Source organism: Corythoichthys intestinalis, chromosome 14 (genome assembly GCF_030265065.1).
Source record: "Corythoichthys intestinalis isolate RoL2023-P3 chromosome 14, ASM3026506v1, whole genome shotgun sequence".
In the NCBI taxonomy this organism is placed as follows: Eukaryota; Metazoa; Chordata; class Actinopteri; order Syngnathiformes; family Syngnathidae; genus Corythoichthys; species Corythoichthys intestinalis.
This window is the reverse complement of record NC_080408.1, coordinates 292,578-316,727: the sequence shown is the minus strand read 5'-3', so window position 1 is coordinate 316,727 and position 24,150 is coordinate 292,578. Positions and strand designations below refer to the sequence as shown.

The window sequence follows — 24,150 nt, the reverse complement described above, 5'->3', positions numbered from 1 at the left end:
ATATGCAGCAAGCATTTTGTTATGGTCCAACAGAGGATGAAGAGGTAAGCCATTTTGATATTTTTTTTGTAGTAGTACTTTTTTTTTTTTTTTTGGCGTGACAATGAATGACCTGAAAAAAATTAAAATGGTATCTGACTGCCACTGTTACCTAAAATAAAATAAAACAATTTTAGTAAGGGGAAGTGTAAATATAGAATTAAGATTTGTTAATACTGAAAAAATCAAGTGTTCGTTGGCTGTCACTGAGCAGCATTTGCGATCGCTGCGGAAAAATAGCAATGTAAATTGCCCCCAAGAACAGTCAGAGACGTAAGACAACCAGAGGATAAAATATATAAGAAAGACAGGGCATATGTTGGTAAAGGATAGATTGTTGAAACCGGAGAATGTCATCGTCAGTGGCGTAAGGCAATGCACACTAGAAAAAAGGTGTCGATAAAAAAGCTAACTTTCGATCAGGTCGGCTCTTTTTCAGCCCTCGACACTCAAGCCGTCTCTTTAACTGAACATTTGTATGTTCTCCCACATCTTTACCAGTGAATTTGCCACCGGGGACATCATTTTCGGACAGAATTAGTAGGCTTAGCTCAGTAAACAACACGTTCGTACACTATTTCCATGCATTTACTATTAGGGACAAACGGGAGGTTGACCCACCTAGCCAAAATTGCTAATGTCATGAATATTAATGAGCAAAAGTGATGTGTTTTGCTTGCAATACGCCATTGCGACCCACTCCATAATCCAAAGTAGCCACCACAACCCCCGCCTCCAATATCATATTATAATTATTTGGTATTATAAACACGACAATGGTTTTCGCGATAGCCGTCAATAATAGTGACATTGTTCTGATATTTGGTTTTGCCCATGTGTGTCCCTCTGTGTTTCAGTGGTATCATGAAGGGATCGGCGCGGCGCAATTTGAAATCTATGGTTTGGGAAAAGAATGACAACGTCGCCCCAAGAGGAGGTAGGATACTGCTAGGGCGTGCACCACTGACAAGTCAAAGTTGGAACGAATGAATGAATGAATGACAACTTTCTGTCGTGCTGTGTCTTAGCTATCACGACACGTTTGAGACGAGTTTTTTTAGATCTCTCCACAGGTGTTCTATGGAATTCAGTCTCCAGTGCTTTCTCTCAAACCATTTTCTAGTGCTTTTTGAAGTGTGTTTGGGTCATTGTCCTGATGGAAGACCCATGACCTCTCAAGGAGACCCGGCTTTTTCACACTGGGCCCTACATTGTGCTACAAAATTTGTTGGTAGTCTCCAGACTTCATAATGCCATGCACACAGTCAAGCAGTCTAGTGCCAGAGGTAGCAAAGCAACCCCAAAACATCAGGGAACCTCCACCACGTTTGACTGTGGGGACTGTGTTCTTTTCTTTGAAGGCCTCGTTTCTTTTCCCTGTAAACTCTATGTTGATGCCTTTTCCCAAACAGCTCTACTTTGGTCTCATCTGACCGAAGAACATTCTTCCAAAACGTTTTTGGCTTTCTCAGGTAAGTTTTAGCAAACTCCAGCCTGGCTTTTTTATGTCTCTGGGTCAGAAGTGGAGTCTTCCTGGGTATCCTACCATAGAAACCCTTTTCATTCAGACGCCGACAATAGTACGGGTTGACACTGTTGTACCCTTGGACAGCGGGACAGCTTGGACTTGTCTGGATGTTAGTTGAGCTTCTTTATCCACCATCCGCACAATCTTTTGTTGAAATCTCTTGTCAATTTTTCTTTTCAGTCCACATCTAGGGAGTTTAGCCACAGTGCCGTGGGCTTTACACTTATTGATGACACTCTGCACGGTAGACAACGGAACATTCAGGTCTTTGGAGATGGAGTTGTAGCCTTGAGATTGCCCATGCTTCCTCACAATTTTGCTTCTCATGTCCTCAGACCGTTCTTTCGTCTTCTTTCTTTTTCCATGCTCAATGTGGTACACACAAGGACACAGGACAGGGGTTGAGTCAACTTGAATCCATTTTGACTGGCAGCAATTGTGCCCACCACCTGTTATGTCCCACAGGTAGGTTAATTACACAAATTACAGAAGCATCACATGATTTTTCAAAGGGTGCCAATACGTTTGACTTTTGGAGTTTTGTGTAAAATGATCACGATTTTTTTTTTTTTTTTTCCCATTCTCTTTTGTGTTGTTTCATTGCAATCAAAATAAATGAATATATTATTACCAAAGCATTTGTAATTGCAATCATTTTCTGGGAGAAATTGAGCATTATCTGACAGAATTGCCTCGGTGCCAATACTTTTGGCCAGCACTGTAGATAAAAGATTTTGTTCACACAGGTTAAGTCCACTCCACAAGTTACACTCGCTAAAGAAGAAATATATCTAGCAAACCGCTTGATTGTTGCAAAGCAAAAGTTGGGGGCGCCCGTCATGCAGTCAGACAAAAGCTAATTACGCCTCCCTTTCCTTCAGGCAAATGAAAGGCTCTGTTATAACTGCGAGCCAACGTGAAAATGTGTCATCCCTGCATATTTGAGCCATGAATCACTTGCTGCTCTGCTTTGACGTCGACTTTGTGGCGTGGCGCTAAAACTAAAACGAGTCAACGGACTGGCTTTAAAGGATTCTCGCCCCATTTAGGTTTATTTTCATTGGGCGTAGCGTCGCCTCGAACAGGTCGATCAAGAAAAACAGCCATTGACAACTGAAACGAGCTCTTGAGAAAGTCACTCCATTTTTTGGACATGCTGCGCTATACACCAACCAGAAGGTGGGAATCTTCACCAAATTCAGAGAACAGAGAGACCCTTAAAACTCCTGGGCGGACGACGCTAGACTCCCGATCCAGTCCAAGTAGGGGTGCTGGCAGCGACTGAACATTCAAAGGAAGGATCAAAAGGATCAGGCTTTCTGACTCATTTTTATTTACAGCACAAGTGTGATTAGACACCTATCATGGTCAGAAGTATGACTGCACCATATTTCGTTTGAACATCAGCATTTGGGGGGGGGGGGGTTTAAATATGTTTCATATTTTTGCTGCTGTTGAAGTGTGAAATACAGTGATGAATTGATCATCGATTTTACGCAGGGCCGTGGATCCCTCCGGCGGTTATCTTTCACAGATGAACCCCCAAAGAAATAGAAACAATGTTGAGTCTACCAAAGTCATCCCAAACAAGTGACCTGCTGAAAACTGTGGTAATGTCATGTTTTCCTTCAGCCCTACACAATAGCATTGACTACGGGCAGGTGGTACGCATTTTCGGAAGCGCTTCGAACGTACCGTGGTCCTGAGGAGCAGAGAGCGCGCCTCTCCCGGCGGGCTTCGCTCGCAGGTAGCTTTAACCCTCCACTGAGGCAGCCAGTAGAGCAGCAGCAGCAGGAGACCGCCGGAACAAATGCTCCCCGCGCCCACCAGGACCATTTTCCAAACGCAGGGCCGGTACCCGAACACCTCCTATGTGGAAGGGGGCGAAAGCAGCGCATGAGAAGACGGGTCAAGTCTTCGTAGTATCATCGAGCCAGTAGACGTCGAGCCGTTTGAAGCGAAAGGTCTGGCGGCAAATAAATGTTTGTTCATTCCCTGCAGACTCTCCCGCTTCCGATGGATTGCCGTCAGCGGCGGCCACTGAGGTCAAAGTCCAATTTGTTCTTCCTCTGGCCGAGACGCAAAATGATTTTAGCACTAGTAGACGGCACTGAAAGAGTGAAACGGGGTCTGACTAAGCAAACCGTCATAGCCGTGACTTTATAGTCAAGTGAGCATGCAGTCATTTAGTTTTGAAAGTATACTACGTACGTACGGTACTTTTTTTTTTTTTTTCAAAAACATGTTATCACTAAAGTATCGGCCGATACAACGCGAATCGCTAGCCAATTGGATCTGTGCGTCATTGAATAATGACTTGTTTTCTTGCTTTGGAAGTGGCTCATTCTCTCTCGGCAACGTATATAATCATCATAGTCATCCTTCGTTGCTGTTAATCAACTTTTATTTGTGCATCGTAAGTGTTCGTTGTGCGCGCGGACATCCCTGGGTTGAAATTTTGCTCGATAACAGTGGCACAAGATAGTGCATCACTCCGTGAAATGCGTTTCATTCCGCCAGTGTTGTCGAGCGACGGCGTTATATACTGACCATCTCATCATCCAGGCCTTGATTGATGATCTTGATTTCCCGGGTCTCCATGTTGAAAAAGAGCTGCAAGGCAAACAAGCGCAGGTGTGTCTTATCTTTTAACTGCCAAATGAACTATCGAACCTTGACACAAAGTAAATGGGTCAATAGTGATCATGAGTTGATTAAATGTGGGAAGACCAAATACAGCTCTTTGTCCTGTGCCTTCACATAAAGTGAGTTACATTTCTTTCTGACAGAATATTGAAATGAACTTAGCCTTTTCGTGCAGGATATTTTTAACGCAATGGTTGCACTAGATCCTCGTTTTTAGCCCTTCGTGAACATATGACGACACTTTTTTTTCCAACTTTAAAGAAGTCATTTAACTCAATGGCTTCCATTGACGACACAAGACGTTCAATCCTTTCTTGAGCAGGAGGGGGCGAATGAACGTTTGATCATTCCGTTCGCGGTCAAAAAAAAAAAAGATGAGGCGGAAAACAGACAAGGCTGAAAGAGCAGTTTCTGCTCTTGCACCCTTCTTTAAAATAAACTGCTGTATTTTAAGCCAAAAGAACTGTTGTGATTGATAGAACAATATGTCTACATGCTGTCATAGCTGATACATGGCGCATTCCGAACTATTTTTAATTTTGTCCGTTTTACCCTGGAAACCCCCGTTTACAGACTTCGCGCAACCTCTTTTCTTTCAACCCAGCCATAAAAAGAAGGAAAGTAATTACCGTATTGGTCCGAATAAAAGACTGTATTTTTTGCATTGAAATAAGACTGAAAAAGTGGGGGCCGTCTTATATTCGCGGTCTAGACATTATACCCATTCACGACGCTAGATGGCGCCATATATCATTGAAGCAATGTTCTGTCAAGACAGAGCTCAGCTACTCTCAAGTTTAACCAGTTTGCATTATTTTATTGCAATGTTTTTCCTTATTCAATTTTGTTTTAAGACTACAGTAGCAGTTGACTTCACTTTGATAGTTAATACAGTTATTGCAATTTTGTTGTTTTATCACAAAAGATTGGTTTATTTACATTTCTAAAACCAGAAGCAATTCATTTACGAATGTGATTGCACTTTAGTTTACATATTTAAATGTTCAGATATTAAGATTTGAATGAGGCAAAATAACATGCTTTTTCTCCCAAACATATTGTTATAATCATTTGTTTCAGATGTACTGTAATTATTTTCTGTATAAAAATTCATTTGATGTTCAAAAAGTCTTTTTTCAAACTAGAGTCTTGAAAAAGAGGGGGTCGTCTTATAATCAGGGCCGTCTTATATTCGGGCCAATACGGTATATTTATTATTTAAAATGTCTGTCATTTTTAGCTTAGAATCATGAATTGATGTCGAATATTTACTTTAAAAAAAAAAAAAACTCTTAAAAAAAATTATTCACTCGCATATTTTAAACTTTTAAACAAATTACATCACAATGAAAAAAATAGTGTCTGTAAATAAGTCACGGATATCTACCTCATAACTATCGCTTAATTGTATTTTTTTTATTACTGTCGCATTTTCCCCAATATTCTAGATGATAAATAATCGATCCAAACAAAGAAAAATTGAAAAAAATTGTTTAAATAGGTAAAATTATGAAAATGTCGACCACTCCTTGATGTCTGCGATTTCTACAGCACAACCCTTGTTATATTACCATGTTTCACCCATAAAATCCCCCCAAAATCCGGCTGTGACCATTCACAGCTGTGTCTTGACACTCGGTGATACATGCCACATGGAGTTTTGGATCAAAAAGAAGTAAATATGTGATAATATCTTGTTTAAATCATGGGGTCTTTAATTATGCCCTCACCTCCAGTTAGGGTTTTGCTGTTTAAAAAAATAAAATTAAATGCCCTCCTGTTCAAAAATTTTCTTCCGCCAGAAAATTGAGATTTTAAGCTTTCCAAGGATGTATCACACATGCATATAGCACAATTTTTTAAATTTGGCCAAACTGGGGGTCTCAGAGTGGAACTTTAAGTCACCTGAGTGTTTTCCGCCATGAGCATTCACGGCCACTCCAGGTTTAAATCAGTGGCGTCATTAGGCCTAAAATATTCTTAAGCTCCCCTAAATGATTTGGTGTTGTTTTATTTTTAAAAAAAACAACAACAACAACAACAAATGCTTACATATTCACTATAAAATTGCCAGAAGCTAGCAGTTGGTACTACCTTTTTTTTTTTTTTTTTTGGCAGTTGCGGTCTCTACGCACGTCTTACCTTTGTTGTTTTGCAGTCAAAATTTACATCCCAGCTCTAAAATACCGCAGCAACCAAGACGCTGCTTGATAGTTTGTCTTACGTGTTACAAGTTACGTGTGCACTCTTGTTACCACTATAGTTGAGGTGACTTCCTTCTGGAGCATCAGCTGTGTTTCTCACTTTACGCATAGATGAGTACAGGAGCTGGGCTCATTCACGTATGGTTATCATCAGTGGATAGTCATAATAATACCCTAATAATAATCACTCCACCACTTTTATGGACCTGTTGGAATCAATACAAACAATTACTGTGTTGTGAGTGAAAATCATGGCATTAACCTCTATGATTTTGTGTACATATATACATAATCAGTCTTTGTTGGCTGCTTGTGAGGTTTTGTGCTTGTATGCTACGTTCACTTACATCCTGTGTAATTCCTGGGGACTAAGCCCCCCTGTTCTTAAGACCTAGTGACGCCCCTGGTTTAAATAAACAAGACGTCTATCGTCGTCAGTAGCGGCCAATGAGTTCAATACTATGGAGAAAAAAAACAGGATCAATTTTAGGGTAACACTTGAGGCTGTAACCAATGTGTATTTCCGTTTTGCTTCATTTTAATTTCATTTGTTTAGCTTTAATCAACATTGTACCGATTTGTGTATTTATAATGATAAAAAGAAGATGTAATAATGATTCAGTTAGGTTGCTAATATTTTTTGAAGTGATCACTTGCCTCATAAAGGGTTAAAGCCCCCCCCCCCCCCCCCCCCAAAAAAAAAAAAAAAGGTTTGGGGCTAAATGGCCACTGTTGCACTATAAAAGTGACAGGTTCATTCATCTATTCTACCTGTTGCCATTTGGTACAACAGTTGTTGACTTTCTTCTCCAAATATGTGTTCGTACGGGTGTAATCAATATTAGAAGCAGAATCAAATTGTCGGCCGGCTTCGGATTTGTCATCGTATAGAGCTTCCTAGGTGCTTAACACAGATATTTCAAGAAAAAAAGGGCAAAAGACCAATCTGAGATGGTATTAAGAATTAGAATAGATTTGCGGAACACCGGTCAAAAACCAAAGTGAGACGGCAGTAACGAAGGAAAAACATACATCTCGTATGCAAATCAATAAATCAAAACGAGTGTACGTTCACCTGTCTAGATGCGTTATTTTGGAGTACTAATCTTTGCGGGCAGCTAACGAACGAAACTTGTTACTCTGGTCTCTGGAAAGACATTAAATTGGGACTTTCAAGAGACACGTGATTTTCCGAATTAAAAAAAGAGCGAAGATTTGGCCAACCAAGCATCATATTAATACGCGGGGTGGAACCCGGAAGTTGGAAGAAAACGTACTGTACGTATTTAATACGTACAAATATTAAATATGACTTACCGTGGACCGTATTTGCCCGGTGTCGACACGGACGGAGTTCAATGAGCTCTTCCTTTCTGCCTCACCGGTGGCCGTCGCGTCACGTTACCTGTTTGCTTATTTGATCATCAGGACCGACACACCTTCTTTACCTCCATGCTGGACTGACTATTTACCCATCCGAGTGACAGCTGTAATTATGGTGTTTGATCATCCTTACAATTGGGCTCAAACTGCGCAAAAAGAAACCCAAAAAAATGAGCACTACAAAAGAACGTCTTCCGAAAGTCAAAAAGGCAGGCGTTGGACATTCTGCATTCTAAATATTAAGTGATGGGAACCTCAAGATACGACACAAGACTTACGATGACCACAATTTTAGAATATAGCCATTCAATAATTATCTATAACAGATATCAGGAAATTAATCTACAACTACTAAAGAGGAAAAAGACGGTATTTTGCCTTCCTCACAGACTTAAGTACAACCTTTCTGTAAATAAATAGAGCCACAATACCACCAGTGCTGGATGAAGTAGCCTACTCACTTTTACTTAGAAGAACAGATAGGGTGTGCAAAAAATGAATTAAATACAAGTATCTAAGGAAAAAAAATTACTAAAGTACAAAGTACTGTTCTTGCTTTAAAATGTACATGTAAAAAGTATTTTCTCCCGATGCCAAAAATGTAACATATATATGTGCATACTGAGTCAATCTGAGTCAATATTCAAAGAACCAGAAAATTCATTGACTGCTCAGTTTTATTTCAAACTGTGCAGAATGAAAAAAAAAAAACAAGCAATAAAATTGACTGCACTGTAAACAGAAACTCAAAAACTTAGCTTAATGTCAGATTGCAAGCAACGATCAGGTGCGTACTGCCACCTACTGTACAAAAGTGTGCAGCACCCATCCAAAGATGCGCTGCTCTCACTTTTGGTCAATATCTTATGCGCCTGCCTAATCTTCCTTGTATTCGTGTTACTGCCTCAAGTGCTCAATTCCAGTATTGTCGCACAGGCCTTGTCAATGGCGCCGGAGGCATAAAAAATGAAACTATCAATTCACAACAAAGAAAAAAAAGGGGGGGGAAGCAGGTGATAACTGCAAAAGTACTAGAGTAAAAGGTGCAGATACGTGCCGTAAAATTTGGGGAAGTAAAAGCAAAAGTACCACCTCATATTTGTACTCAAGTAGAGATACACCGATGTAATTAAGTACAGTGACAAAGTCAGTTTACTTTGTTACATTCCACCACTGATTGCAACAAACAAATGAGTCTTAACTGCCACTGACAATTCATTTACACTGAGAGGACCGGCTTAGAACGCCTGTGTTTGAGTGGCGTTGACAGAGCTAGACGTCCAATTGGTTTTGACTCGTTCATTCGCCCCTCCCAGTCAAAATGAATGGCGTACTGCAAGCAACACGTCACTTTTGCTCATTAATATTCATGACGTTAGCATTTGTTGCTAGGCGGGTCAACCTTCTGCTTGTCCCTAATAGTAAATGCATGGAAATAGTGTACGGACGAGATGAAACCTACCAATTCTGTCTGAGAATGATATCCCCGGTGCCAAATTCACTGGTAAAGATGCGGAAGAAATGACCAACGTTTAGTTAAAAGATGGCTTGAGTGTCGGGGGCTGAAAAAGATGGGAAAAAGATCCAGAGTTAGCTTGAATATCAACACTTTTTCTTGTGTGCATTGCCTTACACCGCTGACAATGACATTGTCCTGTTTCAGCACTTTATCCTTTACCACCATATGCCTGGTCTTTCTTATATATTATATCCTCTGGTTGTCTTACGTCCCTGACCGTTCTTGGGGATAATTTACATTGCCATTTTTGCATAGTGATCGCAAATGCTACTCGGTTACAGCCAATTAACACTTTTGATTTTTTCAAATCTTACAAATCTTAATTCTACCCCCAACTTCCCCTTACTAAAGTTGTTTTTTTACAACAGAAAATGTAACAGTGGCAGTCAGACACCATTTTCATTTTTTTCAGGTCATTCATTGTCAAACCAAAGCAACATGGCAAAACGCCACGCTAAAAAATAAAAATATCAAAATGGCTTACCTCTTCGTCCTCTCAACAAAATGTTTACAGCATATGAAATGTGAAAGGCTTCACCTTGCTGGCATTCTACAAGTTCCATAGCAGAAGTGTTTGATGGGCATCTTCCTTTTTGAAAGCTTACCGGAGAACACAAGCAGAAATAACATTGATTTTATGAGAGGCCGTGTCTATAAATGGCCCACTTTGCGTTACGATGGCGACGTCACGGTCTAAAAATTGGATGTCGAGCGCTGTCAATGGCAGCCAAGGAGTTAACAGACACTATTGGGTGGCCAGTTTTGGTAGAAAAACCTTTGTAAAAAGGGTATAGCAATTCATATGAATAACCTATTTGAATGCAAAGTATGGCGATATGGATACATTGTCATTCCTCAACAAAATACACACATCTGCAGTCAATGAGAGCTGGACTTCAAGTTTTATGACGTCGGGGCAAAGAAATGCTGCAAAACGAAAAGTTGAAATTAACGGCGGTTTTACAGTGTACCGCGACAGAGATCAACGTTAATGTCGTCGGGGCCGTTGATGACAACGGCTGGCAGGTCGGTCCATTTTGACTGGAATGATCAGTCCAAATGGATTGGACGTCCTGGTCCACCGCCATCAATGGCAGTGAATGAGTTTGAATACACCAGCTGCTCCAGTATTCAGTGAACTCAAGGGCATCATGCATACATTTTGCATAACAATGTACTGCTACTCAAACACAAACAGTCAAAATAAACAAATTCCACTGAAACAAAGAAAAAACATCAAGTAAATACATTTGCTGCTATTTAAAGATGGTACATACACAACAAAATAAATAAATAAACAGAACTCCAAAATAGGAACAAGTTTAAAAACAATGTTTATTTAATAAAAAATCTCAGATTATGTTACGTTACCTTAGGATGGTGATAGCGAATCCGAAGGAAGACGCGGAAGATCTTCGATCAAGCGTCAAAAAATGGTGAAAATTTAACTTTGAAATTGAATCACTCAAGCGACCAAAGTGCAACATCGATTAGCGCTTTGCTGGCCAGAGGTGACGAGTCATGTGACCCCAAGTCTCTGATTCCAGAATTGGATGCTTGCCAAGCTAAAACTCCTTAATAGTCGTATTGAGTTGGTTTTCTCTACATTTATAGAATAGTTGATTTTTCTTCTTTTATCCCAGACTATTGTTTTAGGTTTTTTTATTACCTGACATGTTTCGGCGTTTACTTCCGCCTTCATCAGAGTGACGCCTTCAGCACTGTCTGGGATAAAAGAAAAATTCAACTTAGCCAAAACTCCCTTCGACTTTTCGGACCCTCCCTCTTCACACGACACCTCTTATCAGAGGTGGAAAAAGTGCGGTTACGTTGATGACATTTTACTCAAGTACTGGTGTAAAAATGGACTCAATGCAAAAAATTTAATTTGGATGATTTAAATGGACTTAACTTTTTATACTTTTTATTTTTATTTTTTACACACTTTATGTTGACCATACTAATAGCATACCGCACGAATGTAATTTTTAGACCGTGACGTCGCCATCATAACGCGGAAGTGGGACATTATGGACACACCTTTGCATACAAACCATGCTATTTCTGCTTGTTTTCTCCGTAATCTTTCAAAAAAGAACATGCCGAACAAACACTGCTGCTATGGAACCTGTAGTAACGATTCTAGACATTACGACAGATGAAGGATGTTTTCTTCTTTTTTTTTTTTTTTACACACTTTATGTTGACCATACTAATAGCATACCGCACGAATGTTATTTTTAGACCGCGACGTCGCCAACGTAACGCGGAAGTGGGACATTATGGACACACCTTCGCATACAAACCATGCTCTTTCTGCTTGTTTTCGCCATAATCTTTCCAAAAAGAACATGCCGAACAAACACTGCTGCTATGGAACCTGTAGTAACGATTCTAGTCATTACGACAGATGAAGGATGTTTTCTTCATATGTTTCCCGAAACCAAAAGCTCGGAGGAAATAAATTGAAGGAATGGATCAACTTGAGCCGACGTCCATAAGACCAGTTTTTAGCCAGCAAGGTGAAGCCATTCACATTTTATATACAGTAAAGCTTTTGTTGGGGGCCATGGTCCTACAGAGGACAAAGAGGTAAGCCATTTTGATATTTTGACTCATTTTTTAGCGTGGCGTTTTGCCATGCTGCTTCTGTCTGACAATGAATGCCCTGATAAAAATTCAAATGGTATCTGACTGCCACTGTTACCTTTTCTGTTGGGAAAAAAAAAAAAAAGTTAGTAAGGAGGAAGTGTAAATAAATGATAGAATTAAGATTTGTTATTCATGAAAAAATCAAAAGTATACGTTGGCGGTCACGTAGTAGCATTTGCGATGGCTACACAACAATAGCAAGAGACAACCAGAGGATATAATATATAAGAAAGACAGGGCATATGGTGGCAAAGGATAAATTGTTGAAACAGGAGAATGTCATTGTCAGTGGCGTAAGGCAATGCACACAAGAAAGAGGTGTCGATAAAAAAGCTAACTCTGGATCAGGTCGGCTCGTTGTTTTCAGCCCTTGACACTCAGGCCATCTCTTTGACTGAACATTTGTATGTTCTTCCACATCTTTACCAGTGAATTTGGCTCCAGGGACATCATTTTCGGACAGAATGGGTAGGTTTAGCTCCGTTAACACCTTGTTCGTACACCATTTCCATTCATTTACTATAAAGGACCAACGGCAGGTTGACCCGCCTAGCCACAATTGCTAACGTCATGAATATTAATGAGCAAAAGTGACACGTCGCTTGCGGTACGCCATTAGCAAATATGTCCCTCGGCAAGCGGCCATTTGTTTCACATCGGCGCGTAGCCGATTGCAATTGCTATTTGAATTCACGGTATATAATCATACGGTAGCGTCGCTTGACTTTTACGTTAACGATATCTGTGTAGGTAAGCCACATCCAATGTGGCGGAAATTTGCAATGCCTTTCTTGACATAATAGGATTTCTATTATGCTGCTTTTACTTTGTAACAGAACTATTTTAGAGTTCATTCATTGCAACAAAAATGTAGTCAAGTAAAATGAGGGATTTGAAAAAGATATATTCGAAATATTTGGCATGTACCAAAAGCAAAATTCTTGGCCGTAGCTGACAACGGAATATTGAAAACACTTGGCCGAAAAACTGAAAAATACACATGCATACAATTCCATTTTTAAAAATGATTTCATTATTTTCCAATTAATGCCCTTTTTTTTTGCGCGCGCGCGTTCAGGCAGGAAGAAAATATGGTCCCTTCTCACAAGCATGCAAACATCTTCCAAAGTGTTCCACGACCCCAGAGGCTAGAGAAATTGTTTGAAAGGGGCTGATTGAAACTCCTTGGGAGCGAGCATTTCGTGGAAAACCCTGACCGAGTCCTATAGCAGAGGTGTCGGCCTCGTGGTAGGTAGCATTCTGTTTGGTGGGCTTCATGGCCGATGAAACCTTGTTAAATGTGCTTTCTTTGAAGTTTGGAACACTCGAAAAAAGCGCCCCCAGCTGCTAAGCTATACGAGATCTCGATGTGCGTTTGTGTAGAACCGCAGTTCACAACAACAAAACTATTCTGTTCTCCCCGAAACTAGCAAAGCTCTTGACAAGGCTGTTACAATCTCTTGTACTCCTTCAAATAAGATCCAGCGTTTTCTTGTTCAAAAAGCGGAATCGATCGAGAGCCAGGCGAGTGGGCCGAGTCCTAGCGGCGACGAAGCATACCGAAGTCACTCCAGGCCTGATTAAATGGCGACTGGCAGAGGGAGTGTTGAAGTCGTGGGAAAAAATGTGACAAGAGGAGGAAGTGGTCGTGCCATAAAATGGTTGGAGCAAACCACAACATATGCACATGTCTGCATTTAACTACTTCATTTGTATGCCGCTCGCTTGATTAAACTCCAAACTACTCACACACGGGCTCAAACGCACTGCACTCGATGCGACGTGGGATGAGAAGCAATGTTGCTTCTTGCCGTGCTTTGATTGCGTCGTCACAAGAGGACTACGGTTCTTACAGTATTCGGTGGTAAACCTTCGGTCTTTTAACTGAAAACCCAAAATGCAATTTTAGCTATTTCCGGCGCTGAATTTTCAGTCACAAAATATTACACAAAAAAACAACTTGTTTACAGTCACAGGAGTAAATGTAATGGGTTACTTAGAACCCCTGCCTCTCATTCACAATTGGCACGCAGACAAATTCGCTCAGCTATCCTCGTTTTTGCCTTCAGGGGTGCGACATTAAAGGAACTGCTGCTAATCACAGGCGCACCCCCCACACTGGGTTGTTCAAATACTAATGTTCATGATGCTACTTGTTCCTTTATGAAATTCAAATCCCATTAAAATCAGTGCCTTAAAAATCATGGTTTCATGCCATCATTTTGTCAGTTTAGCTGCTATTAGACAAAATTTTGGAATAAAGACAAAAGGCAGGAGCGTGTGATATGCAGTGTAGCTTTATTGGAATTAAAAAAAAAAAAATTGTGGCTCCGGGTGGTTGCTTTAATGTGGGGAAAGGGGTCCATGTTTAAATGTGAGATTCCACTTTCAAGCTGTCAATCACCATTGCCCCAGGGGCTTAGGCACATTTTCACATGGTTTGACTTGAGCTACAATCGTGACGGGTAGTTGCCTTTCAACTTGCATTTCTCGTTTCCTCTTGCATTCTTCCAGCCCCTCCCCGCCCCGCCCCGTACACTTTGGTCGGACTCAAATTCTTTTGAGACCGACACATTTGTAAAAGTCGTCTTCCCATAGTGGCCGCGTGGCTTTCAAAGGTCAACAGAGGTGCGCGAGCGAGGTCCGTCGGCGTAGGTGACGGCGGAGGGCACGGGAGGCCAGTCCGGCTCCGTCCGCAGCTCCAGAGCCACACGCTTGTATTTGGACTTCGGGGGGCGCTTTTTACAACACAGGACCCAGGAGAAGAAGGCCCAGCTTCGGTGCTTAGTCACCATCTAAGATCAGGCCAAACACAAAAAGCAACCTGTCCACTTCTAGATTTCAGAAGAGTATATAGTGGTATAAAAAAGTATCTGACACTTTTGGAATTTCTCACATTTCTGCAAAAAATGTGATCTTTGTCAAAATCACACAGAACTAAAACCACCAAAACATAGGTTTTCATATTTGAATGAGGATAGCATGCAAACAATGACAGAAGGGGGGAAAATAAGGAAGTGAACCCTCTTCCTAAGGAGGCAAAGAGCAACTGAAACCAATTTTTAACAAACATTTTAAGTCAGGTGTGTGCCCAATCACGGATGAGTGGTTTGAAGCTGCCCTGCCCACTATAAAACACACGCCTGGTGAGAATTGTCTTGATGAGAATCATTGTCTGATGTGCATCTTGGCTCGTTCAAAAAGCTGTCTGAAGACCTGTGATCAAGGATTGTTGATTTGTATAAAGCTGGGAAAGGACATCTCTAAAAGTCTGGATGGTCATCAATCAACAGTCAGAAAAGAGAAATGGTGAAGAGTTTGGCACTGTTGCTTCTCTCCCAAGGAGTGGCCATCCACCAAAGAGGACACCAAGAGTTCAGTGCAGAATACTCAGAGGGGGAAAAAAATAACCCTAGAGTGTCTGCTAAAGACTGACAGAAATCACTGGCACAGTCCAATATCTCTGTCCACACATCAACTACATGTAAAACTATGGTCAAGAATGGTTTGGGAGTAACACACAAAGTCCTGTGTGGAGGAAAATGGAACAGCTCACCAACATCAACACCTCATCCCCACCGTAAAGCATGGTGGATGGAGCATCATGATTTTGGGTTGTTTCGCTTTCTCGGGGCCTGGACAACTTGCAATCATTAATGGAAGAACAAATTCAAAAGTTTTGCAGGAGACCTGAGGCCGTCTGTCAGTTGAGGCTAAAAAGGGGATGGATGCTGCAATAAGAATGATCCAAAACACAGACATAAATCAACTTCAGAATGGTTTCAGACAAACAAAATACACGCTCTGGAGCGGCCAAGTCAAAATCCAGACTTCAACCCCATTGAGATGCTGTGGTGACATAACCTAAAGACATGGGTGTCCAAACCTGTCCTCAAGGGCCGCTGTGGGTCCTGGTTTTTGTTCCTACCGATGGAGCACAGACAGTTTCACCAATGAAGTTTGTGCTAAAACAAGCAGCACCTGACTGCAATCAACTGATTACACTTGTGAGACATCAGATTGGTGAAAAGATGTCGTCTTGTTTTGTAGGAATGAAATCCAGCACCCACTGCGGCCCTATGCGGAATAGTTTGGACACCACTGCCTAAAGACAATGATTCATTCCAGACATCCCAGGAATCTGAACTACACCAGTTTTGTAAAGAAGAATGGGCCAAGATCAGTCTGGCACATCGATCAGGACTAATCTGCAGCTGCAGTAAACGTCTGGTTGAAGTTGTGTCAGCCAGAGGGAGGGCCACAAAATATTCAATATCATGGTTCATTCATGTCATTGTTTGCATACTATCCTCATTAAAATATGAAAACCTATAAATGTTTGGTTTTAGTTCAAGCAGAATGTTTTTTTCATCTGTATGAGAAATTCTAAACGGTTCAGATATTTTTTCATACCACTGTGTAAAATATGCCCAAAAGATGGCAAACTTTAAGAGTGAAGCGTGGTGCGATTCTCGCTATATTTTAAAATGACGTCGTAAGCATCGAGGAGTACAAAGAAATGACGCCTCACTAGCCACGTTTACATGGAGCCAAATATTCCAATTACAATCGGAATATTTCTTCAAACCGAATAAATGTGTTCCATATAAACACCTCATTCGGAATGAACAGGCCCAAACCGAATGGAATTTCATTCCGATTCACAGGGGTGGAATATTCCTTTTCCCAAACCGATTAGAAGTCAAATTATATCATGTAAACAGGGAAGCGGAATGGTGTCTGGTTGCGTTCTTTCTGCGCATGCTCCGTACTGACGTGGTGACGTCACTCGGTGACGTAAGTAACGTCACATGCAACATGGCTTCCAAGCACACGCACAGCGCACCCACACAACTTTTTAAATGAACGGCGTGTCATTCTGAAGTTTTGTTTCCACTCGAAAAGTTAAAACAGCAGCTGATCTGACGATCGATCTCCATGTTTTGCAACGTGACGCTTTGTTTTGATTAATCTGCGCATGTCAGACGGCAGTTGTCAAACGTCCTTTTCGGAATAAAGGCAGTCACATGTAAACGCTGGATCGGAATAGATGAAGTGACATGTAAACAGCTGATGTGAAATTTCCATTCGGAATGATTTGAATCGGTATGAATAAAAGTCAGCATGTAAACGTGGCTACTGTAGTCTTCTGAGATTTGGTTTCATGCCGCCGCTCACCCAACTCAAGATGGCCGCCCGCATGCCATCGTAAAAAGTCATCGCCCTCCTTGAGGAGATGATAGACATCCTTCTGCTGTGATTTTCAATGAGTTTGTCACAAGTACACGTCCAATCCATTTGAAGCGGGAGGGTTTATTGCCAGGAATCGGATTGGACGTCTACTCGTGACGAACTCCATGTCAATTGACAACAGACGGATGAAAAGAGCCACTTTATGAGAGAGTCCACAGTTTACACCCTTAGTGTGGCATGATTGGTATTCAGGATTTTTTTCCCCCCATGCCATACATTCTTTTATTTTTCTATATTAGAGTGCGGTTTAAGGTGAACGCTATATCACTAGAGTCCTGCCTGCAATAATATAAAAAATAAATAAATAAAACCGCTGTTGGATTTTAACACTATTGACTGACTGTTGGAAAGGGAAATCATGCTAACCTTGGTGTTAGCATCGGAGGCTTGATCGTTCCCCTTTTTCTGCAGATTGGCTGTAATGATCCTCCAGGTGTCAGGGATTAAAATCTGAGGGGCGGGAACACATTCAGATTAAGAATAGCCTAATTTTATATAGCCAAAGAGTGAGATTCCGCTAAAGTCAGGAGGCATACCTCCAGTATGAAAGATGCAAGAGCGTGCGCTACAGCAATGATGAGGATCGTTATGCGCCATCCATAAGGAACATCTGCAATCTGAGAGAGCGAAGGAAGAAAAGAAAAATCTACTAGATTGATGATGACAATATATCGTCATCATCTCGTTTCAAAACTTTAAGACACCAACAGGGTGCTGGCAAAATTTTCCACGAGTCAAGGTCAACTCGACGACGGCGCTACACGTCTCGTTCCCGTTGACCGGGAGGAGCGAATCCGTCGCCCCCTCCCGGTCAAAAGGACTTGGCCGTCTAGCACAGTCAATGGCAATCAAACAAGAACCGGTCCTTTCATTTGAAATGGCAGGCAATGAGTTAAGACTACTGATGCACCGATACCAGTATCGGCAGGGGGGAGGCCGATCCAGCCCAAAATGGTGGTATCGGCGAGTACCAACAAACAGGGCGCCGATACCATTTACCGCTCAGGTAACACTGAACGCAGCCTTTGTCCCCTAACACTCACTACACTGTGTTGTGTGATCACTTTGCATGCCAAGCAGCTATCGCTATTGACCTGCTACACACCAATAAGAGTGGACCAATAGTTGCTCTTAACCAATGCCTGGGCAGCTTTTTCATATAGAGGGAAAAAAATAGGAGTAGGAGAAGAATATGTCGGCGGTTGTGGAATATTTCAGCGTCGAGTACAATGGCCGGGGGATGGACCGCAGCAACAAACCCTGGGCGGTGGGATAAGAGTTAAGCAGCAAGACAGATGTCCGAGAGAAAAAAAAAAAAAAAAAAGAAGACTTGTCTGTAACCTGCCCCTTGCCTTCGTTGAAAGCCTGCTTTTTATGGCTCACGCAGTACCTACTAGTAAGTATAAGGTCCCACTAAAAAATAAAGTAACAAAACATGTTTTAGAAAAGCTGGAGAAGGCAGGGGCCATAAGCTTATAAACTGACGTCTGGAGCAGCCAAGTCTCTCAACTTTCCCTGCTTAGCTTGACAGCTGACTGGAAAGCGTAGTACTTCATGCGAATGAATTCAAGGGATCACACACACACACACACACACACACACACACACACACACACACACACACACACACACACACACACACACACACACACACACACTGGCCAAGCTATTGCTGCTCAGCTGGAGCATCCTGTCAAGTCAAAGGTACTTTTCTTGCCTTTTACTGAAAGAAATGCATTTAATTTGAGACCCCTTTTTAAATGTGTTGTAGAAGTAAGCAAAGTAAGCTAAGCTAAGCCAAGAGGCTAAGCTGAGGGTGTGTGGGGGGGTGCGTGCGCGCAGTTTGCATTTGTGCGTTGTTATGTTGCTGTTGGTGCACAAAGAGGGAGGCTAATAGCGAGACAGGATGCTGTGCCAAAAAATGGTATCGGTGCCCAAGTAGGCAAGGAAGACAAAGGTTTTGGAACAATTGTCCTCAACAGTGCACAATATCAAATGCAAAAGGCTTACCTGCATCACATCGTCTACAGCGGGAATTGGTTGAAGCAAGAAGAACAAGAGTAGGGCATACTGAATTAAGACTGACAACATAAAGACCCCTAAAAAGGCGGGGGGAAATTAGCGGAGCATTAGAAATGGCTTCAAATCACATTTGGACAATAAGTCAGCAGTCTTACAGTTCTTATAAAATGGTTGCCTGAAGGGTTTTCCCTTGGACAAGGTGATGGCTAAGGTCAAAAACTGGAAGGCAGAAACATAGAAGATGGAGGTGTTTTCAAAGTTCCTGACGTTATACACATCGGTCACGTTGTCGGGCCCTTCTTGGTCCGGAGGAGCCACAGTGGAGTTGTTCAGCGCGCCCTCGGTGAAGAAGCTAAGGAAACGTGGGGAAAGCGATGGACGGCAATCAGTGAGTGACCTGAAAATCTATAGGAAGTGACTGATGGAAGGAGAGCAAAGCATTCCCACCATTCCCGGTGCCAAACGACAACGTAATTCTGAGCTCTGTCCTTTTGGCATGGCGTTGACCTATTCAAAGTGTTAATGGCTTTGGGAACCTCTCAAACACCCAACTGTCTGCTAGGTGTAAAACTCGCCCCCTCCCCCCTTATGTTGCCTCAAGCTTAATAGTGTTTTGGTAAAAAAAAAAAAAAAAAAAGTTTTCTTAGAAACCCTTGAGTAAGCCTAGAACAATTATTTGTTAAGTTGATTTCGGCCACACACTGCAAGTTTCATTATAAATTTTTAACAAGCAGATTTCACCAATAGCCTGTGTTTTACTGATGCATTGATCTAGTTGAGGGGTGTCCACACTATGGCCAGTTTTGATTGGCCTTCAGCAAAGGATACTAAGATCCGAGAATGTGACACACAAAGCAAGCTTGTTTGAACACTAGATGGAGCTAGTGCCTCTCCATTAGCTCAAGGGTCAAAACCTGACATGAAAGAAACTCGAATGATCAGATGAATAAAACCAGTAATAGAGTTTTCCTCGTGATTGACCAAATCAAGCTAATGCCAGTAAATAAATATGGGCCTTTACAATAGTTCAGAGTAACATGGAAAGATTTGGCCAGCTAGTATTTGATACACTGTCAATGGGTTTTCCCATTGGCAGTGTATCAAATACTCCTTCTCCCCACTGTACATACATATACTGTATATATTAGTGCTGACGATATTTCAAGTCGGCCGTTGCATCCTTTGATTTTTCTGAATTCGGACCTTCCTGGTTTGGACAGCCCTGAACTGAGTTAGACCATTTCCCACTTGTTACACTGCAAAAACACATTCAAATGAGTTCAATTCCCTTCTTTTTAGTGTAAAGCTACTAGGAATAAGTGAAATTATCTGCCAGTGCTTCAAGTAAAAGATTTCTTCAAATAAGCTCTATAGCTGGCAGCAAATTGTATTAACCAAGAGCCTAGGTTTGCATAGGGACGGTGGGGACATAACACTAGTAACTTTTCAGGATGCTCCCCACCAACTTTTAAGCAACCTTATTTGCATTATATCATGACTTCAGTGGTATAGTTCATTTAGATTGTCTTCGCATATGTTGACCCTATCATGATGAAGTGAATTATTTTCATTACTTATCCCTTTTCACTTACTGAATGTGCCGGTCCATTTTTCCCCCCTCAAATGCACGTTTGATTGGTTGATGGTAAATGGTGTTATACTTATATCGTGCTTTTCCACCTTTCAAGGCGCTTTACACTACATCGCCATCTACCTACTGGTGACGCAGCACCAGGAGCAATGTGGGGTTCGGTTCAGTTGCTCAAGGATACTTAGGCGAGTTCATCAGGGCAGAGAATCAAACCCACAACCTCTGGGTTGGGGGACAACTACTCTACCACTGAGCCACGCCATCCCCCTGATGACTTGACCGCGCGCCCCACCCTCCTCTCCCCCATCCCGCAACGGCAACACAGGCACACAGCCCCGACAGATTCAGGTCGACAACAAGCCGCCCCCTTCGAAGAGGAGGGATTTTAGCTTTTTCGGCCAGCGGCAACCACTGTAAGTATTGTAAAAAGACGTCAGTGTTGTGGAGGTGGGGGAAACGCCACTAATTTTGCTACTGATAGTTGGACCTGCATCAGACTTGGCATAAAATTAAACTGTGCAAAACATGCTAATCTGCTAAACTCCACAAGGAACAACGAAGTCAAGCTAGTTGCCCCTCATTTGGATCATTGTTGGCATTATATGCATTACAGTAATGTAACGCGGTGGCTTCAGAGTGCAAGTCCCTTTATTTAAAAAAAAACAACAACTGGTAGCTATCCAAGAATGGGTCCACTTTAGGGGTACATGAACATGACATGACATGGGGAAAAAAAAATCTGTGGAATGAAATCACACAATTTCACGAGAGTACTTTGGTTTGAGTCTTGTGGTAGTTTAGTATGCCTCAGATGTAGATCGGTCCTTGGATATCTCAGACCCCCCCCCTCCCCCTCCCCAATAACTTTATGTAACAATACTTTGAGTCTCGGGGTGCGCCAGTGTCGCCCCAGAAGCGGACCCATTCTTGGATAGCACCCGGTTTTCGTTAATAAAAATACTTGAACTTCGAAATATTTCTTTAGTACTTTTTGAAAACAAAGGTTTGAATAGAACGTTTTATCACCTCAACCGATACACATGAAAGTTAGTATGAGTCATAGATTTATCATGCATTGATCATTTAACCTAATCAATTAATTAGGTTGATATTCGGGAGAAATTTAGCCCCATTCAATAATCTGTTTGGTCTTATTAATATCCCATCCCTAGCAATAAGTGTACATGCAGGTTATATCGTCCCTACCAATGTTGAGACCAAACCTACGTCCTTGTTCTTAACAGACTTATTTTAAACAATACATTAGCCCATTTCATCCTAAAAAAAAAAGCTTTGAAATGTTCTTAATTCAAGAATAGATGTTCAAAACATTTTGATTTTCGTGAAATTTTAGATGATCGGGCTTAATAAGAACCAAAACGAGATGAAGAAAACAAGGAAAAAATTGGATACATTTGCAGCGTACTCACATGGGCACGGGCGGCTCGTACCAACTCTGTTGTTGAACTAATAAAAAAGGCACAAGCAGGAAGAGGAGGCAGTTGAGGAACTGCGATACGACGGAGAAAAGCACAGAGCAGGAGATCAGGCTGGTCGCCGGGGTTTGCCGTACCAGCTTCTCGCAAGCGGGGCTTAGACACACTGGACGCAGACACAAAGCCGCCGTTGAAAAATGGCAATATTGTCCTGAATCTGTGTCAAATGCTAACCGAGCGGCGGCGGCGGCGTCACTCACTTGAAAAGACAACAAAGAAAGAGATGCCGGTATCAATAAAGGCCATCTGGTAGATTCCAAAATTAGTGAGAACCTGAAGGGGACAGGTTTGACATGAGACAATTTGCCTTGTTGTATGTCCCGATTCTATTGGAAATACAAAAATGACGGGAATACAAAGAAATGCCGAGCAGTAGGTACTCAGGTTTCCAACCGCCCGCCCTAGCCGAGATGACGCACGTCGGCGTAAGCGCTCTTCGCCTTTCTGAGACGTGGTCCTTCTGCTGCAAATTTCATCACTAGTATGCAGACATCCAACCTACTTGAAGCGGGACGTTCGCCCAACCTCCTACTTCAAACGGATCGGACATCGGTTGAAAAATAAAATATCATCTTCCTCTAGCCAAGATGGAAGCAATAAGTTGATTGCTTGTAGACATCCAATCCATTTGAAGCAGGAGGCTGGCAACAAATGAACCAACCCTCCCACTTCAAATCAATTGGACGTCAATGGCACCGAAAGTGTTCCGACCAAGCCATAATAGCAATTACTTTACATTACAGTGTGAAGCCTTTTTTTTTCTTCCCTCCTTCTTTCCAAAAAACTACATTCTCGGTAGATACCGCACAGCACAGCCGACAAAATGGTACGGGTTGAAAAAGTCCTTTTCAATAACGTGACGTACCCAGTAGAGCAGAGTCATGCCGCAGAAAAAGACTGTGCTGAAGAGGGCCAAGTATTTAAAGACGCAGAAAGATGTGACAAGAGCAGCGCGGCCCTCTCTGCGGACGACAGGGAGAGAAAAAAAATAAAAAGCTATAATCAATTCACATGCTCTACTGGCTTTTCTAACATACAATATATTCTTGGGTAAAAATAGTTCTTTGGTATTTTGTGTATCTACACGCTTGGTGATGTATATTATCTGAACCTTTTGGAATTTCTCACATTTCTGCATAAAATGAGCATCAAATGAGATCTGATCTTTGTCAAAATCACACAGATGAAAATACAGTGTCTGCTTTCACCAAAACCACCCAAACATTTTTAGCTTTTCATATTTTATTAAGGATAGCATGCAAACAATGACAGAAGGGGGAAAATGAGTAAATAACCCCTTGCCTAAGGAGACTTAAAGAGTAATTGAAAGCAACTTTTACCAAACAATTGAAGTCAAGTGCGTGCTCAATCACTGATGAGTGGTTTAAAGCTGCCCTGCCCACTATAAAACACACACCTGGTAAGAATTGCCTTGAGAAGCATTGTCTGATGTGCATCATGGCTCGGTCAAAAGAGCTGTCTGAAGACCTAAGAACAAGGATTGTTGATTTGTATAAAGCCAATACAAATGGATACAAAACCATCTCTAAAATAGTCTGGATCTTTATCAATCGACAGTCAGAGAAGTTGTCTACAAATGGAGAGAGCTTGGTACCGTTGCTTCTCTCCCAAGGAGTGGCCGTTGAAGGGAATAGGTACCGTTCTCGCACACACCATATAATTGTTAATAGGATGATATATGGCCAATATATACGTATATATAACATATATATATCGTTGAATGTTTGCAAAAAGGCACTCGGACACCCCACAGAAGTTTTGGCAAAATATTTTGTGGACTGATGAAACCAAACTTA

At 41.7% G+C, this 24,150-nt stretch overlaps 2 protein-coding genes across 16 annotated transcripts in view; both read right to left on the bottom strand.

Moving 5' to 3' along the window:
- The window catches only part of LOC130929753 (polyamine-transporting ATPase 13A3-like), a 55,058-nt gene extending 41,309 nt beyond the window's left edge, over positions 1–13,749 (bottom strand). For 5 of the 11 annotated variants that reach the window (XR_009066952.1, XR_009066951.1, XR_009066953.1 and 2 more), the window contains exons 1-4: positions 9,263–10,749; positions 7,735–7,946; positions 4,118–4,180; positions 3,263–3,436 (exon numbers count right to left, since the gene is read on the bottom strand). Coding sequence is in view for 8 of the 11 variants with exons in the window: in XM_057857216.1 (XP_057713199.1) it covers positions 3,263–3,436; positions 4,118–4,168 (225 nt within the window). In the remaining 3 variants the exon portion in view is untranslated. Of the gene's footprint in view, positions 1–3,262; positions 3,437–4,117; positions 6,624–6,764; positions 6,877–7,734; positions 7,947–9,262; positions 10,750–13,720 lie in introns of those variants that run through there. The other 6 variants (XM_057857210.1, XM_057857209.1, XM_057857211.1 and 3 more) reach the window with 6 other exon arrangements.
- A 509-nt stretch (positions 13,750–14,258) lies between these two features.
- LOC130929646 (polyamine-transporting ATPase 13A3-like) overlaps positions 14,259–24,150 on the bottom strand; it is a 33,142-nt gene continuing 23,250 nt past the window's right edge. For all 5 annotated transcript variants that reach the window (XM_057856985.1, XM_057856981.1, XM_057856982.1 and 2 more), the window contains 8 exons: positions 23,199–23,295; positions 22,534–22,606; positions 22,268–22,439; positions 19,402–19,598; positions 19,235–19,323; positions 17,761–17,841; positions 17,591–17,674; positions 14,259–14,766 (listed from right to left, as the gene is read on the bottom strand). In XM_057856985.1, coding sequence (XP_057712968.1) covers positions 14,584–14,766; positions 17,591–17,674; positions 17,761–17,841; positions 19,235–19,323; positions 19,402–19,598; positions 22,268–22,439; positions 22,534–22,606; positions 23,199–23,295 — 976 coding nt within the window. In that variant the 3' untranslated portion in view covers positions 14,259–14,583. The remainder of the gene's footprint in view (positions 14,767–17,590; positions 17,675–17,760; positions 17,842–19,234; positions 19,324–19,401; positions 19,599–22,267; positions 22,440–22,533; positions 22,607–23,198; positions 23,296–24,150) is intronic.